Raw genomic sequence first — 12364 nt, forward strand, 5'->3', positions numbered from 1 at the left:
TGTTAGTGCTATAATTGAAATATTTTTTTGCTTTTGCCTGCCTTAGACAATGTTTCAGAATTCATGGGCAGTCCATCATATTTAGGTTGGGGGGAAAGTCGATGTAAAACATTATTGAATTCAAACGTTCTACTGACAGGTCCATGACAATTAGTCATTATTTTCTCTTTCAGAAACTGACAGTCCTTTTCCAGATACAGTATAAATTACTGCTAAAGATTAACATCCTGCCAACATAGTAAGTAGATTTGTAGCTTATGTAAAATATTCGACAGTATGGGTAGACTACAGTATTGCTGTACGATAGGATCCCAACATCATTGCCTATGTAATCTCAGAGCCTAGTCTTTTGCATGCCGTGGCCTAATGCCAATAGTTCATAATTATACAGCAAATAAAGGGTGTTATTGTCAACATAAAAGGTGTATGGGGGTGTTATTGTCACCATAAAAGGTGAATGGAGGGCGTTTTCCAGGCAGAGTTTTAATGCTTGTTCACGCGTCCCCGTGTTTTTGACAGGTCTGATTTATAACAGTATGGCGTGCGGCAAGTTTCTAAATCTCAATATTTTTGAACGTGCGCAAACTTTTCAGAAATGTCTCACGCAGAAATGTGTGAAATTTACAAAATGGTTATAAATGAGGCCCCTGGTTCCTGGTAGTACTGAAGCTGGTGTCAGAGAAGTGAAGCATAGGCACCTGGTGCCATGTAGTTCTGAAGCTGGGGTCAGAGAAGTGAAGCATAGGCCCCTGGTACCTGGTAGTACTGAAGCTGGTGTTAGAGAGGTGAAGCATAGGCCCCCTGGTGTCTGATAGTACTGAAGCTGGTGTCAGATAAGTGAAGCATAGGCACCTGGTGCCATGTAGTTCTGAAGCTGGGGTCAGAGAAGTGAAGCATAGGCACCTGGTGCCATGTAGTTCTGAAGCTGGGGTCAGAGAAGTGAAGCATAGGCCCCTGGTACCTGGTAGTACTGAAGCTGGTGTTAGAGAGGTGAAGCATAGGCCCCTGGTGTCTGATAGTACTGAAGCTGGTGTCAGAGAAGTGAAGCATAGGCCCCTGGTGTCTGATAGTACTGAAGCTGGTGTCAGAGAAGTGAAGCATAGGCCCCCTGGTGTCTGATAATACTGAAGCTGGTGTCAGAGAGGTGAAGCATAGGCCCCTGGTGCCTGATAGTACTGAAGCTGGTGTCAGAGAGGTGAAGCATAGGCCCCTGGTGCCTGGTGGTACTGAAGCTGGGGTCAGAGAAGTGAAGCATAGGCCCCTGGTGTCTGATAGTACTGAAGCTGGTGTCAGAGAAGTGAAGCATAGGCCCCTGGTGTCTGATAGTACTGAAGCTGGTGTCAGAGAAGTGAAGCATAGGCCCCTGGTGCCTGGTGGTACTGAAGCTGGGGTCAGAGAAGTGAAGCATAGGCCCCTGGTGTCTGATAGTACTGAAGCTGGTGTCAGAGAAGTGAAGCATAGGCCCCTGGTGTCTGATAGTACTGAAGCTGGTGTTAGAGAGGTGAAGCATAGGCCCCTGGTGCCTGGTGGTACTGAAGCTGGGGTCAGAGAAGTGAAGCATAGGCCCCTGGTGTCTGGTGGTACTGAAGCTGGGGTCAGAGAAGTGAAGCATAGGCCCCTGGTGTCTGATAGTACTGAAGCTGGTGTCAGAGAAGTGAAGCATAGGCCCCTGGTGTCTGATAGTACTGAAGCTGGGGTCAGAGAAGTGAAGCATAGGCCCCTGGTGCCTGATAGTACTGAAGCTGGTGTCAGAGAAGTGAAGCATAGGCTCATGGTGCCTGATAGTACTGTGCTAGGTGGTACTACAGCTAGGTGGTACTGCAGCCTACAGACCAGAAATCTTTACTGTGTGTGTGTGTGTTTGGATGTGTGCAAGTGGATGTGTGTGCATGTGTGTGTGTGTGTTTTAGGAGGGCGTGCGTGCGTGCGTGTGTGTATACATCTGTGTGCAGGCAGGGAAACGCATGCCCGTATCAAGCTTTCATCCACTTATTGCTGCTAGCTGAACAGTTTAGAGTTGACATTCCGTTCCTGTTTAAAGCCCCTCCTGTCTGAGGAGATATTGTTAGAACTTAGCCATAAAGAGGAAAAAATCAAGCGCTTTTCTGAATCCAGCTTGTGTTGTTCCCTGTCTTGCTGTTATCAGACATACACCCTTCATCATCTGGACCTTACAGAGATATATAGTTTAAGTCTTTTTACACCTGAATTGTGGAATAATCTCCCAAACTACAATGTGATGATTTAGTGCCTCTTGGGCAATTCAAACAGCTGATTGAGGACCTTTTTAATGAAAAATGTTTTTGTTTTCTACAACTGTTTTGTTTCTCTGTTTTGCTTTTTGTAGTGTACTGATGTGTATATTTTTGTAATTACTGGGCTCATCTGTAAAAGTGAGAAGCTTGAAACTCAACAGTTTAGCCCGATTGGCAAAGACTATTGAAAAAAATAAATATATATTTTACCTTTATTTAACCAGGTAGGCCAGTTGAGAACAAGTTCTCATTTACAACTGCGACCTGGCCAAGATAAAGCAAAGCAGTGCGACAAAAACAACAACACAGAGTTACACATAAACAAACATAAAGTCAGTAACACAATAGAAAAATCTATGTACAGTGTGTGCAAATGTAGAAGAGTAGGGAGGTAGGCAATAAATAGGCCATAGAGGCGAAATAATTACAATTTAGCATTAATACTGGAGTGATAGATGTGCAGATGATGATGTGCAAGTTGAGATACTGGGGTGCAAAAGAGCAAGAAGGTAAATAACAATATGGGGATGAGGTAGTTGGGTGTGCTATTTACAGATTGGATGTGTACAGGTACAGTGATCAGTAAGCTGCTCTGACAGCTGATGCTTAAAGTTAGAGAGGGAGATATAAGACTCCAGCTTCAGACATTTTTCCAATTTGTTCCAGTCATTGGCAGCAGAGAACTGGAAGGAAAGGCAGCCAAATTAAGTGTTGGCTTTGGGGATGACCAGTAAAATATACCTGCTGGAGCGCATGCTACTGGTGGGTGTTGCTATGGTGACCAGTGAGCTGAGATAAGGCGGGGCTTTACCTAGCAAAGACTTATAGATGACCTGGATCCAGTGGGTTTGGCGACGAATATGTAGCAAGGGCCAATCAACGAGAGCATACAGGTCGCAGTGGTGGGTAGTTTATAGGGCTTTGGTGATGAAACAGATGTCACTGTGATAGATTACATCCATGCAATCGGTTGAAGAGCATGCACTAAGTTTAACTAGCATTTAAAAGCAGTTGGAGGCCACGGAAGGAGTGTTATATGGTGTTTAAGCTCGTTTGGAGGGTTGTTAGCACAGTGTCCAAAGAAGGGCCAAATGTACACAGAATGGTGTCGTCTGCGTAGAAGTGGATCAGAGAATCACCAGCAGCAAGAGCGACATCATTGATATATACAGAGAAAAGAGTCAGCCTGAGAATTGAACCCTGTGGCACCCCCATAGAGACTGCCAGAGGTCCGGACAACAGGCCCTTCGATTTGACACACTGAACTCTATCTGAGAAGTAGTTGGTTAACCAGGCGAGGCAGTCATTTGAGAAGCCAAATCCATTGAGTCTGCCGATAAGAATGCAGTGATTGACAGAGTCCAAAGCCTTGGCCAGGTTGATGAAGACAGCGGCACAGTACTGTCTTTTATTGATGGAGGTTATGATATCGTTTAGGACCTTGAGCGTGGCTGACGTGCACCCATGACCAGCTCGGAAACCAGATTGCATAGTGGGAGAAGGAATGGTGGGATTGGTTTGTTAACTTGGCTTTCGAAGATTTGAGAAAGAGTGTCTCCCCCTTTGAAGAGGTGGATGACCACGGCAGCTTTCCAATCTTTGGGGATCTCAGACGATACGAAAAAGAGATTGAATAGGCTAGTAATGGGGTAGTAACAATTTCGGTGGATAATTTAAGAAAGAGAGGGTCCAGATTGTCTAGCACAGTTCATTTGTAGGCGTCCAGATTTTGCAGCTCTTTCAGAACATCAGCTGTCTGGATTTGGGTGAAGGAGAAGCGGGGGGGGGGGGGGGGGGGGGGCTTGGGCAAGTTGCTGCAGGTGGTGCTGAGATGTTGGCCAGGGTAGGGGTAGCCAGGTGGAAAGCATGGCCAGCTGTAGAAATATGCATATTGAAACTATCGATTATCGTAGATTTATTGGTGGAGATAGTGTTTCCTATCTTCAGGGCAGTGGGCAGCTGGGAGGAGGTGCTCTTATTCTCCATGGACTTTACAGTGTCCCAAAACTTTTTGGAATTAATGCTACAGGAAGCAAATTTCTGTTTGAAAACTAACTGACTGACTGCGTGTATTGGTTCCTGACTTCCTTGAAAAGTTGCATATCGCAGGGGCTATTCGATGCTAATGCAGAACGGCACAGGATGTTTTTGTGCTGGTCAAGGGCCGTCATGTCTGGGGTGAACCAATGGCTATATCTATTCTTAGTTCTACATTTTTTGAACGGGGCATGCTTATTTAAGATGGTCAGGAAAGCACTTTTGAAGAGCAACTAGGCAACTTCTACTGGCGGGATGAGGTCAATATCCTTCCAGGAAAGCCGGGCCAAGTCAATTAGAAAGGCCTGCTCGCTGAAATGTTTTAGGGAGCGTTTGACAGTGATGAGGGGTGGTCGTTTGACCGTGGACCCATTACGCACGCAGGCAATGAGGCAGTGATCGCTGAGGTCCTGGTTGAAGACAGCAGAGGTGTATTTAGAGGGCAAGTTGGTCAGGATGATATCTTAGAGGGTGCCCATGGTTACGGATTTAGGGTTGTACCTGGTAGGTTCCTTGATAATTTGTGTGAGATTGAGGGCATCTAGCTTAGATTGGAGGACGGCCGGGGTGTTAAGCATGTCCCAGTTTAGGTCACCTAGCAGTACAAACTCTGAAGATAGATGGGGGGTGATCAATTCACATATGGTGTCCAGGGCACAGCTGGGGGCTGAAGGGGGTCTATAACAAGCGGCAACAGTGAGAGACTTGTTTTAGCAAAGGTGGATTTTTAAAGTAGAAGCTCAAATTGGGTACAGACCTGGATAGTATGACAGAACTCTGCAGGCTATCTCTGCAGTAGATTGCAACTCCGCCCCCTTTGGCAGTTCTATCTTGTCGGATAATGTGATAGTTAGGGATGGAAATTTCAGGATGTATTGACTTAATTTTCAATAAATTAGCAAAAATGTCTAAAAACATGTTTTTACTTTGCCGTTATGGGGTATTACGTGTAGATGGGTGAGATTTATCTAATTTGGGCTGTAACACAACAAAATGGGGAATTAGTCAAGAGGTATGAATACTTTCTGAAGGTACAATATTTATTATATGTGTAATGCTGGAAAAACATATTGTAAGAAAGCTGTAAATATGAAGCAAAACGAGTTACAGTTGGTAGTTTCAGTGATAAGTTAGGCCTTGCTGTGCCTGTATCTTGAAGATGTTTCTCACACATAGTCCATTCATTCTGCAGCTGTATTAGGGCTGACTGGTGGAGGGGGCGAGCTGAATCCCCTAAAACATTCTTCTCACGCTGTTCTCCCTCGACAGGCCTTGGCTGACGGCTGTTACAGGGACATGGTGGGGATGGGAGTAGTGTATGTTTGTTTTTAGTATGTCTAATATTAAGGTTATTACAAGACCATCTCATAGGCACACATCTGTCTGGCGCTGGCTCTGGGTCTAGCTGGGAAGACAGCAGATGTTTGACTCACTAGAAATCCAGGACAGCTGATAGTGCTCTCCTCTCCGATGGGATCTTGGCTGCATTGTCTCAACTCCCTCTATTCCTCCTGATCGTTCTGCCAATGCTGCTGGTCATCGATTGTTCACGGAGACAAAATGTTGGAATTCCTATCCTCTTGCACTGTAAACAACAGCTGGGCAAATTTAGAGGGGTTAACTTGTCTTGAGGCTTCTCCCTGTGGCTCACTCGGCTGTCCTTCCATACCCCGTAGAATGTGTTTCTCTCGCTTTTGGTCTGTACCTCCTTTTACATCAGGGACGGGCAACTTTGATGAGGTTGGGGGCCTCAAAAAAATCTGAACTCATCATGAGGGGCCCCAGTGGCTGCAATTCTACACATTTTGCCATAGATGTGGAGAGAAATGTTAGCAGTTTCTAATCTGAGTGAAAGTTTCTAGATGTTGTGAATTACCCCTGTCGGTAATGCGACAATGATTACTAGATGTTTAGATTGTTGGCTAGACGAACTTACCAATCTAAAAAATGTTTGCTGACATGGGCTAATTGAGGGACAATTGATGCACAACCAAATTTCGAAATTGCACCTTGTGTATTCTACTATTCCAACTCTCAACAGTAAGTTGAGAATCTGACTGTGTTCCCAAACAATTTTTGCTTGTATGTTTTGGAAATTGATCCACGGGCCTACAAAAGGGGGGTCAGTTGCCCATCCCTAAGCCGAAGACTTACAGTGATGCATATCAAGTAACAATTTGGCAAACATTGAGCAGGGAGCAGGACCTTTATCTGGAGGCAATGATAACAGTGATTTTTCTGCCATTGAAATCCTTGGCGTTTTTTCTGGTTGCATAAGTACAAACCGTAAAAAATAGAAATAATTTGCGATTTAAAAAAACGCTTTCAGTGTAAACTTAAACGACCATTGCCGTGGCCCCTGCCACGACCACCACCTAAGCCGCTTTTTAATCCAGAAAAAACGCTGGATAACCGAATCACAGTGGACATGTCCCAACTTCTAGAGGGACCTAAAGGTTACACTAGCTTCTGTGTTAAAGTTGCAGGGCTGGGAAAAAAACGAATGTTTCTAAAAGTGTGATAACTGACGCTACATTGTACGAGAGAGAGAATGAGTGAGAGAGAGTGAGAGATATAGGGAGAGAGAGAGAGGGGGGGGGGAGAAAGAGAGAGAGAAAGAACAACATAGAGAGAGATATAGGGAGAGAGCAAGAGAGAGAACCCCATCAGACCCCATCTATCCCAAGGGAGTGGGACTGGGAAGCAGGAGATGATCACACCAACGGTTGGCTGGTTGGCTTCAGTGAAAAGAAATTGTCCAGTCAGCGGTTTCCTTTAAAAAAAGTCCCGGGATTGTTGTTGTAGGGTGTTCAGTCAGGGGAGATAGGATTTGAGGGAGAGATCAAGTTAGACATTTAAATGGGAAACTCTGCCATGATGGGTGCGGGTGGAAATGGGAACTGGCGTGCCATGCCAACTGGAAATGCCAAGGGTGGCATGCTGCTTGGGAAGTATGCAAACATATAGCTCAGGTTTTAGACAACAACAGGGTCCGGTGGGGATGATATGGACCCAGGAAGAGAGAGGTTAAGGCTCTGCTTTTTTGCCAAAAGTTTTGAAGTTGAGAGAGTAGGCTGGATACCTTGGGTGGTATCATCAATGCATTATCAAGATGATCAGATATCAGATTTGCTGCCTTAGTGCTCAATGTCTTCAATTAGATTTGTGTAGTTTTATTGTGTCAGTAATGACCTTCCACAGAGATTAGATCCCTTTGAGAATATAGACTCCTTCCTCTATTGAACTGTTATCAAACACAGGTATGAAAATGAACACCATCCCATACATTTTTCCCTCTTCTCCAAATGCATTTAACAATCTCTTCACACCTTGACTTAATGAAGGGATCACCCTCTGGTTTTGGAGATGGGACCTTTCAGTGACTGCTACACCGTGAAAATGTTTTAACATAATCTTTCCATGATAAAGTGCTTGCTTCCTGATCCTCTGCTGAGGGTCCATCATAATGCTCTGATTGTGGTTTGCTGCTCTGGACCAGGCCGCCCGCCTGCCTGCCTGCCTGCCTGCCTGCGGGATGGAGCTTAAAGCATACTTTAACAGATTTGTGTCATCAAAACATTCTGATGTAAACCTCAACTAGCTCACTGGTCTTAAGATCTGTGTTCCATCATGCACCTGCACCAAGCTGAAGCTCCATGATATTAGTGACTCTTGATCAACCATTGTGAAATCAATGTAAAATGCAATAAACATTTACAGAAATTCATAAAATAGAAAATACCTTTAAAAAGTAACTAGAAACGATCAATAGCACCCTTAAGAATTTGGTTAGTTGAAGACTGGTGGTTGCCTCCATCCATGTTGCATTAGTTTTGTGAATGGCATGTCCTCATTCACAACCACTTGCATATCTAGTCTACTATCTACTGGTCTCTGACAGTTCAAATAGATGACGAACGTTAATGCAAACATACCACAATGCACCTATTTCCTGTGTGAAGCTCACAGCTTGACAGCCTCACAATACCGTCTAGGACTGCTGGGTGTAACCTAACTGACCTGGGCTACTTCCCAGCTGGTACTCTATTCCCATATACTGCGCTTTTGACCAGAACCCTATAGGGACCTGGGACTGGAAGGACAACAAACCTGAGATGGTAGTGTGGGGCTGAAAAATAGGATTCCATCTGGAGACGTTAGACTTCAACCCTTATAAATCTCACTGTGGTGTTGTGTGTGTCTGCTGTCTACAGGTGGCTCAGAGCTCCAAGGTATGGGGAGAGGTCCCTCTGCCTGAGGACCTGGACTCCGAGAGGACTGTCGTCCAAAGGTCTCAGCGGTTCTTAGACGATGACGAGGACTTCACTGCGGACGAAGCATCGGGAGGTAGGGTCTGGGGTCGACACAACTGGATCGCAAACCAGCTTTCCTTTCATACTGAAACTTAATTTAGGATATACATGTAAAGATCATGGTTACAATGCTATACTGTATAGAATGTCACGCTGCCCCTGAATAGTCCTTACAGAAAAGCAGTGGTCCCATCAGTGGTCCCATCCATAGTGAATCTAACTGTTTACTGAAACTATTTTCTCCCCCATAATCCACTAGGTGCACAGGGTTCATTCTCCACCCTGCTGCACTTCAGATGTACAGTATATGTTCCACCTGTTGAGTAAATTAATGGTTAGTCCTCCCTGATCCTCCCTAGTCGTCCCTGGTCCTCCCTAGCCCTCCCTGGTCCTCCCTAGTCCTGCCTGGGCCTTGAACTGTACTAGCATGCTGAACTGACCACACCTCTCATCTTCTCGGTAGATCTGCCCAGTGGAGAGGAGGATGGAAGCACACCGGAACCCACTGTGGTGACTGAGATCAGCACAAGTAAGAACCCTCAGCCCTTAGCACAACAGTCCCTGCAACTCTAGGAACAGGCACGTGCACAGATAGGGCTTTACCCTTCCAGTCTCCTGAGTGCACTTTTTTATAAAGTTTTTGTGGTTGTGGTTCTGAACCCATTGCCCGCAAGTCATCATTAAATACTACTCTATGCTTCAGAACCAAAACGTTGCGCATCTTGATTCGTGACCAATGACCAGTCATCAGCATTGTCACACAATAGCGGGCGTACATATTCAGATTAGTGACCAGAAAGAACTTGTTTCATTTCCTCCAGTTTGGCAAAAACCGAGTAGGCCTACATTTATCACCCATATAAAATACAGTTTAGCAATCTACTACTGACTTATCTTAGCCAGAACAATCTACTACTGACTCATCTTAGCCAGAACAATCTACTACTGACTCATCTTAGCCAGAACAATCTACTACTGACTTATCTTAGCCAGAACAATCTACTACTGACTTATCTTAGCCAGAACAATCTACTACTGACTTATCTTAGCCAGAACAATCTACTACTGACTTATCTTAGCCAGAACTATCTACTACTGACTCATCTTAGCCAGAACTATCTACTACTGACTCATCTTAGCCAGAACAATCTACTACTGACTCATCTTAGCCAGAACAATCTACTACTGACTTATCTTAGCCAGAACAATCTACTACTGACTCATTTTAGCCGGAACAATCTACTACTGACTTATCTTAGCCAGAATAATCTACTACGGACTCATTTTAGCCGGAACAATCTACTACTGACTTATCTTAGCCAGAACAATCTACTACGGACTCATTTTAGCCAGAACAATAGGCTACCTGGAAATTTGATTGATCCTGTCACGCTCGCTATCCTCAAACTCCCCGTCATAAATCAACCAAGGCACAGCGTGCATGTAGTTCCACATCTTTTAATAGGAGTGAAACCTTAACAAACAAAGAACAAACAGGTAAACAGCAATGAATGTGACGCAACCGAGGTGCACACAAACACACACGGAAAATAATAATTACCCACACATTAGGTGGGAAAAAGGCTGCCTAAGTATGATTCTCAATCAGAGACAACGATAGACAGCTGTCCCTGATTGAGAACCATACCCGGCCAAAACATAGAAATACAGAAACCTAGAAAACAAAACCTAGAATTCCCATCCCACATCACACCCTGACCTAACCAAATAGAGAAATAAAACGTCTCTTAAAGGTCAGGGCGTGACAGATCCTTTTCATATTTCGGATAGGCCTAGTGTTGATGGCTACTGACTATATGTCTAAAGATAAGCAGCTGTAACATCGCACTGCCTTCAATATTATAGGATGAAGATGTAACATATTCTGGCAAATGTATTACAATATTTGTAAGGAAGAACAGGACTACAAGGCTGGCAACGAGCACTCTGCAAGCAGTCTGCCCTCCAAAGTGATGGTGCGGTGCAGACAGAACTTTCCATCCGATCCTGCAACCATTACTACAAGTAGGTTGTATGATTTGGCTTGCTCTGGACTCCAGAGAAGTGACATGATATATCCCTAGTTGATATTGGCTGGTAACATGAATGACATTCAGCTCCAAATTCAGGTGTAAAACGCTGTTTATTTCTGTAGTCTATCTTGCGTTTTTAAAATGCATATTTTCATTTTTGGCTGTAAATACAGGCTATATTTGCGCAGCAATTGTGCCAGCATGTTCGCGTGTGTGCATGTGCGTGGGCGTGGGGGGGTCGCAAGTTTTGTACCACTCCATTTTGGGGGTTGCAGGCCAAAACCTTTGCAAACCGCTGGGATACATGATAGTGGGCTGGATTTGGGCTGGATATAGTAGCCTACAGTATTACTTACAATCTTCTGTTTTGACTGGAATTGTGTTGTCATTCTTAATATGTGCAGCATTTATTCCAGTTAAAAATAGTTTAGCAAAATACTTTACCCATCAGATTGTGCTGCTTTCCCCTTTTTTGGGGGGGGGGGGGGTTGGCACATGTCCCCCTAAAGGTCTGTGCACGGCCCTGTCTCGGAAGATAAGCCATGTGGTTGGCTAAACTGGATCCTAATAAACAAACGAACTAAACCCAACCAGGACCTTCTCTCCCTCAGACAGGCCTTATTTCAGTGTCCATATGTCTAGTAGATGGATGCATCCAGGAGAAACTGTATGTCTGTCTGTCTCTGAATGGTGTCTCCTCCACATCCGGCTGCACCATCTTCTTTCACAGTGCTGAGTGTCTTGTCACAACAGGGAGGCAGAGATGCACGAGATGTCAACATTCCCATTCTTCCTTTGATCCAATGACAGGAGGTGAAAACACAATACCACACATGAAAGAGGAAGACAAACAAAAAGCTGAAGCAGACAACACAAACATCTTTGTTTTGCAATCCTCCATCTCCTTCCCATGATTCTGATGCTGTCCTCTTTGAGATTTGTAGATCTATGCCAATAGGAGCTTTCCCTCTGAGGGCAGATATGCACAGTATAGGCACCATTGAATATACTCAGCTAAATTTAACAGAACCAGTGAGAGGTGAGATTACAAAATGTCTGGCTAAATTTGGAGTGAGTGGTGTGACTTGAACACAATGTTAACATGTTAGTCATGCTGCTCTACCTGGAGCACCACCTCTTATCTGTATTTTTCCACCTATAGGGCTGTGTTTAGCCAAGGGTTGGATGACAGTCTGGACAACAGGAGTTCTTGTTAGCAAAGTGTGGGACTTTCTCTATCCTATTTGACCTAAGCATTAAGGCTGTCACCCGCCATGCATCGAGGACATCAATCCCTTTTTTGTTTTCTAGTTTATACTATCAGATGATCTAGCGATATTCCCCTTAGATTCCCTCAGGGAACCATATCTGTTGTTTATAGCTGTGCTAGCCGGCCTGGTATGTTTATGTGCAGGTTATTGCCTGATTCATGCAATCTTGTATGGTGCCACTAATGACATCAAACTTTAATTCACCTTCCCATCTTATTCACCTCACTGGAATCAGGCAATAACAGTAGTGAGTTGACTTAAGGCAATAGTGGCCTTAGCCCTTTAGGAGTTTAGCTATTGTAGTCTCATGGTACTAGTCCTCAACACCGTGTTCTCGTTCAAGAAACCTAGAATGGCAGGAGTCGAGGCTGCGAGTACGGGTAAAAATAATACCAGATGAACTTGAACCGAGGATCATGATGACGTTTTCTAGCCCAAAGACTAAGTCCCATCCA

At 44.5% G+C, this 12364-nt stretch overlaps 1 protein-coding gene across 4 annotated transcripts in view; it reads left to right on the forward strand.

Moving 5' to 3' along the window:
- hspg2 (heparan sulfate proteoglycan 2) overlaps nt 1–12364 on the forward strand; it is a 217979-nt gene that overhangs the window by 53438 nt on the left and 152177 nt on the right. For all 4 annotated transcript variants that reach the window (XM_055891736.1, XM_055891738.1, XM_055891737.1 and 1 more), the window contains exons 2-3: nt 8507–8639; nt 9069–9134. In XM_055891736.1, the coding sequence (XP_055747711.1) occupies nt 8507–8639; nt 9069–9134 (199 nt within the window). The remainder of the gene's footprint in view (nt 1–8506; nt 8640–9068; nt 9135–12364) is intronic.

This window comes from Salvelinus fontinalis, chromosome 31 (genome assembly GCF_029448725.1).
Source record: "Salvelinus fontinalis isolate EN_2023a chromosome 31, ASM2944872v1, whole genome shotgun sequence".
In the NCBI taxonomy this organism is placed as follows: Eukaryota; Metazoa; Chordata; class Actinopteri; order Salmoniformes; family Salmonidae; genus Salvelinus; species Salvelinus fontinalis.